The sequence below is a fragment of the Oryzias melastigma genome, linkage group LG21, assembly GCF_002922805.2.
Source record: "Oryzias melastigma strain HK-1 linkage group LG21, ASM292280v2, whole genome shotgun sequence".
Taxonomy (NCBI): domain Eukaryota; kingdom Metazoa; phylum Chordata; class Actinopteri; order Beloniformes; family Adrianichthyidae; genus Oryzias; species Oryzias melastigma.
This window is the reverse complement of record NC_050532.1, coordinates 16,374,140-16,380,080: the sequence shown is the minus strand read 5'-3', so window position 1 is coordinate 16,380,080 and position 5,941 is coordinate 16,374,140. Positions and strand designations below refer to the sequence as shown.

At 37.0% G+C, this 5,941-nt stretch overlaps 1 protein-coding gene and 1 long non-coding RNA gene across 4 annotated transcripts in view; one reads left to right on the top strand and one right to left on the bottom strand.

Moving 5' to 3' along the window:
* The window catches only part of LOC118597905, a 24,153-nt gene that overhangs the window by 2,353 nt on the left and 15,859 nt on the right, over window positions 1-5,941 (top strand). The window lies entirely within an intron of this gene.
* The window catches only part of si:ch211-39i22.1 (proteoglycan 4), a 28,023-nt gene continuing 25,557 nt past the window's right edge, over window positions 3,476-5,941 (bottom strand). For all 3 annotated transcript variants that reach the window (XM_036209567.1, XM_024286236.2, XM_024286235.2), the window contains exon 13: window positions 3,476-5,928. In XM_036209567.1, coding sequence (XP_036065460.1) covers window positions 5,891-5,928 — 38 coding nt within the window. In that variant the 3' untranslated portion in view covers window positions 3,476-5,890. The remainder of the gene's footprint in view (window positions 5,929-5,941) is intronic.

Below are 5,941 nucleotides of genomic sequence, written 5' to 3'. Positions count from 1 at the left end.
AGATTACAGCGCATTCCGTGATTACAGTTTTGATTTTGAAGGGCGACAATCACTGATTAGTGTCTTGGATATTTTCCTTTCCGGCGAATTGGAGTTTTACTGGAGGAAGTAAACAATTGTTTTTTAGGTTCAGTTCTTATGTAAGATTTCTGTTTATAAGACATTTTTACCTGATGTGTTCCCTTACTTGAAAAGCCTGTGCTTCTTTTAAAAGGGATTTATACAGAATTTCTAGAGAAAGACGAGTCCCTTAAAATATCTTCCTGGAGATTCTGGCTCAAACCGTCAGTTAAAGAAAGCTGTTCTGTTTTCACAGAAACAATTAGCCAGCATTAGTCAGTGCTGGTTTTAAAATGATACTACTTGGTGGAGAGCTTTAGCTGGCAGGTATGAAATTGTTATGAACACATGTTAAAGGAATGGGTGTGTTTGTTTTTAAGCCTAACAATTTTCCCACACTTCATACCGGAGCACCTGAGGTGCATCTTTATAGACTTGTCGTTATCAATCTTTCATAAAGTTTGAACTTGTTGAGAGCAGGTTTCCATCCAGAAATACCTTGCATGCCGATTATTGTGCATCATGTCCTCACCTTCATTCCACGTGAGGTTAATCCGTTTTGACTCTAAGGCTATTGACTCTAAACCTTCAAAAAGTGAGATGAAGGGACTTCTTCTTCAAAGTTACGTTGATATTGATATGTATTATTGGGATCATAATAATATTGCACAGCAAAAAAAAGGTGATCTAAAGAGCACTTCAAAGTCAGAGACCCTTTGTGAATTTGGCAGTGTGTCCAGAACCTCACAAACTTCAAAGGCAGCAGAAGAGTCTGCAGCTGCAATATCTGACCGAAGGTCAGTCTCTGATTCACCACAACTACTGACAACCTTAGGATTTCAAGAAAGTACTTCTTGGCATAAAGTCCAGGAAGGCCACTGGGATTTACAAGCTCAAATGTAAAAGAGGAACAAGGTTTCCCCCACTTTAATTATACCTCTCTTTTCATACAGCTGCTTCCTTCTCATAGACAGAAGGACTGAGAATCAGCAGACTATCAGTGTGGTTCTGTTGAAAGCTGATTGTACAGGTAGAAATCCAACCAAATTTCTAAAATTCCTACCATGGTAATGGAAACAATCAGGTCACTGGTCTACATACATAGAGGAAAGTCATTTATTCGCTACGTGGGACTGATTTGAAGCACATTTGGTTCTGTTCTGAATACCATGATTGTTAGCAAAACTTCATAAACTTGGTTCCTTCATACACGTTTTGGTAACCCAAAATGTAGGTAACCATGTTATTGGAGAAATCCCCTCATAGGTTTACATATATAGCAGTACATTGGTAATATCATAGGCTTTCCATAAGCTCTGTTTTCTCACAAAGCCATCATTACAATAAAACAAATTTCCACCTCAGGAAACCAGGTACACCAATCCCCCCTACCTCGGTTACAGAAAAGATGCCAAGTGGTTCACATGAGAAATCATAAAGTAGGTTACTTGAGAATGCTAAAAGTAACCTGATTACTCAAGATGTGTAAGCTTATGAACGTGTTCGGTTGAACCCAGGGATTTTTAAAATAAGATTACAATGTGATCTTGTCATTTTTAATTCTTTACATTCAGCACTGGATGATTGAGAACTCAATCCTACTCTATAATTCTACAACCAACAGCACCACCACATTAATGGTTTGCGGGCAGGAAAACAAGTTACAACTTTGATCAATACCTTTCTGACCTCTGTACTTCTGTAGATTGACAGACATTCAGACATTCTACTTGTAAAACAAGATCTGAAAGTGTCCACCCCGAAATTTGGGAGGTTGTGGGTTCAGATTCACAATTGGGTTATACAAATATCTAAACATGGGATCCAGTGCCTTCCTGGTTGAGAGTTAGCATTTAAGGGTTGGATTGGAAAATTGAACCACAAAATGTTTTCCCCTGCACAGCTGTGACTACAGCTCATCGCTGCCCCAGGGTCAAACGAGAACAAGTTTCACACGCCAGGTGTGTGATAACTCATGAGATTTCAAAATGCAGTAATGAAAGAGATACTAAAATCAAATGTGGTCTATATTGACAAAATTATTTTTTTGCGTGCATTTTTTTCTCAGTCTGTGTTTGCAAGTCCAAGGATAACACATCAATTTTTTTGATTATACATTTTAACAACAACATCCTGTGCATTGATTGTAGACTATCTTGCAGATCACAATCACATAAGAATCTGATCTGCTTAACCTTGCAGGGTGTCTGGGTGCCCTGGTAACCACTGCTGCCTTGCCTTTTTCAGTAGTCTTGGTGTGGGGGTGAATGAGTATTCCCCCTATTTTTACATTCCATCATCCACAACAGCAGAACATAAACACTCACCTGAGCACATGTGCCAGCTCACCTTTGATCAAATTATATGTGTGATGGAAAAATGTGCTTGACATGTGTTTGTTTGTACGTACAAATATGTGAGTGTGAACTGTAATCGTCTTTTGTATGTGTTGACATGTTTGTGTGTGAAGATTGTTGGAGCCAACAGGTATGTCTTTAACATTTGAGTGTGTTTGTGTTTGTACCCTTATCTCCCATCTCTAACATTCTACTCTTTCCTTTTTCTCTTATTTTTGTTTTTTCGTTAGGTCCAACAAATATAATGTATACCAACACAATTAATATTAATAAAGTTTAGCCTCAAATGCAAAAGAAGTTTATGCAAGTATACACCTTGTGTTTCTGGAGATTCATGACCCCCTGTTGTAACAGAAAATTGTTCCAAAGCATGTGGCCTTGTTGGAGAGAACAGGACCGTTAAAAATAAATAAAGAAATACATTTATTAACAACTGAACATAGGCAATAATAATTAAAAAAATAAATAAACATGGGTTGTTTCATATTATAAACCCAAAGTGGCAAACATGATGGAGAAACACTAGCTAGAAGCAAAAACATAGTTAAACTTTTGTTGTTCTATGTTAAGAAATTTAATTTGGTGAGGACACATAGATAGTTATACTATTTGAGTTTTAAAATGATTGAATTTTACGGGCGAACGCTCAGGGAAGACCCAAGATACCTTGGAGAGACTACGTCTCTCGGCTGGCCTGGGAACATCTCAGGGTCTCCTCAGAGGAGTTGGAGGAAGTGGCCAGGGAGAGGAAAATCTGAGTGACTTTGCTTAGACTGCTGACCCAGTTCCCGATGGATTTTGATTCAAAAGTTATTATGATATTGTTACCCTATTGGACTATTCATTTCTTGTTTTTAGCATACTATTAAAAGTTAATAGATTAAATACTAGTTTGAAGACATAACGTAAATTGCATTTGTGTTTTGTGAAAGACTATTAAAGTTGTTACAACTGTTTACTGATAATCTTTGTAATTGTTTGCAGCTACATACAAATACTTTTATTTTCCATAAAAAGCAGTTAAGACCTTAAAGTAAAAGAAAAATGAAAACCATCAATCCCACCGAAACAGTTCATTTTAATCATCAAATATTATTTACACATCTCCAGAAGCCACAAGTGCCAGGTTACAACATGAAGTTCATACACAGGATAAAAACATGGAATTTAAATTAGCAGGAAAAGATTCACACTTGTCTCAACTTGTTTATTACATATCAAGATGTATACAGGATAAAAAGTGCTTCTCCCAATGAGAATGTTCTTACAAAACATCTCTGCTTGTTTCTCTATGTTATTTTTTAAAGACATAGCTCCTAGTTTTAGTGTTAGCTGATGTCCTTTAGCATGATCAGTGAAGTGCACTTCAGGGTCCAAGGCTTACATTCTGGTTTGGATGCTTTGTTTCAGCCTCTTGTGACAACAGGGAAAGCCAGGGACACAATGATCGTGCTGGCTCTGTCTTTCCAAGATGTTATCCTTGTTGCATTCCCCTTCCAACACAATTAGTTCAAGCAGGTTTTCTGAATATATATTGCAAAAATGAGCAGGGCTGCATTAAATAGGATCCTTTTTTCACTTTAAAGGCATCATTGGTCATCTCCAAACAATTTACTGGTACTCAGAGAGTACTTTGTGCATTTTTTTATGTATACCAAACAAATTATCCACTTTGCATCTCAACAAAATCTGCTCTATTGGCTTTTACAGATAACAAGAGAACATGGCAGACAACAAAGTTTTGACCCTGTCTATAACCAACATTTCAAAGTGTAGAATTAATCAATATATGACATCACAGACTATTCATATTTCAGCTCGAGGCTAGGCTGTTAGCAACAGTCTCTGTCTTGTATTGCAGCTATATGGTGCTTTTACAACTAACACTCTACAAGAACTGCAGTAGTCTGAAATCTCTATAACCACATTTAAAAGTTTAAAGGGAGCAGGGAAGATAAAAAAACAACCACATTTAGACAAAAGTCTGTTCAGAAGTTAGTTTGTGCTACAGTAGCTAAAACAAAGCAGTAGCGCAGCTGTTTCTGACACATTTCACAACAGCAATCACAAAATACCACAAGCAAAGGTGTTGACTTAAGACAGTCAGTGTTGGCTCGTAGGCACCACTTCTAAATGTAAAGAATTCCTATAAAAGTCACAGGTCATGGTATCTGCAAATGAATCTTACAAAAGCACTGACAACAACAGGCCTGCTCAGATTTTAAGACGAGCAGTTTGGGACTTTTACTGCAGAAATCAAGGCTGTTTGAAGGTGAATTATATTGTAGAGGAATTAAAACTGGCCTGTTGCAAACGTGGTCAAAAGCAGCTGTTACAATCATTTACTGTATTTGTGTGCGATTATTTGATATATATGTGATTTAAATGACACATCATTCATTCTCCGCTCTGATACATTCCCCTGTGATTCTGTTTTTCTTTTTTTTTTTTTTTCTTTTAAATTAACTTTACATTGTTTCCTGTGTCTCCTGATCGACCATGCCTTGCTGTGTCAGTGAAAGGCACTGTGGAGAAGTAATTACTGCTACTGCATTACACTAGACTGACAGACTACATCGCAACAATGCTTAATACCTCACTGCAGGACCTCCAAACTTTATGCTTGTCTGTTGAGTTTATGAAATTTATTTTATTTGCTGTTAAATGTCTGTTGAGTTTATGAAATTTATTTTATTTGCTGTTAAATGCATTGAAACGTAATGCTCGAAGATCATTGGGGGGATTTTTCGGTGACTCCTATCACATTTAACTTTGAAATGTAAATTCAATAATAATATATCTTTATGGATAGAAGATGTAGTCACTCTTCAACCCCTTTAGCATAAACCAAACAGAACAAACAGTGATGTCTTTGGCTGTCTGAGCCTCTACCAGAAACGCATGTAAAAGCATCAGCAGAAAATTTGGTTCACATTCTACTACTACAGCTCCTCCACAGAAGCCACGTGATACAGTGGTAGTAATGCTTGTACGTGTGTGCATTTTCTTCACTTTCCTTGATTGGCTTAAAAAATCACTTTGCTTTAAATAATCCAATATAAACTGCAAAAGAAGGATCTTCAAATATGATGTTTAGAAACAGGCAATTCATTAGCCATTTTATGGTTAGACTCAAAATATAATCTCTAGGGAGGGGAAATCTTAAAAAAAAAAAAAAAAAGAAGAAAGAAGTTGTATTTTATCAATACATTTCCTGTGAAAACATTTTTAGCCCCTTCAAGTTTACACACTTGATCTCCAATTCTTTTAAACCCCCAACGCTAACAAAAATGAAAACAGAGAACGCGTACGCAAGCTGTACACACGGACTCATATTGACCAACATACACACAGTCAGAAATAAAAACACACAGCCCTACACTAGGACCTCACAGTAATGTAGCTCCAGATGAAAGAGCCCAACAGAGAGATTGCCATTTTGCTTGAGAGAAGGTGTTTCAGCGAGTTGGACATCACTGCTTTTCAGTTTCGGTCAGCAAGGTGTTACGAACTGCAGAGAAAGG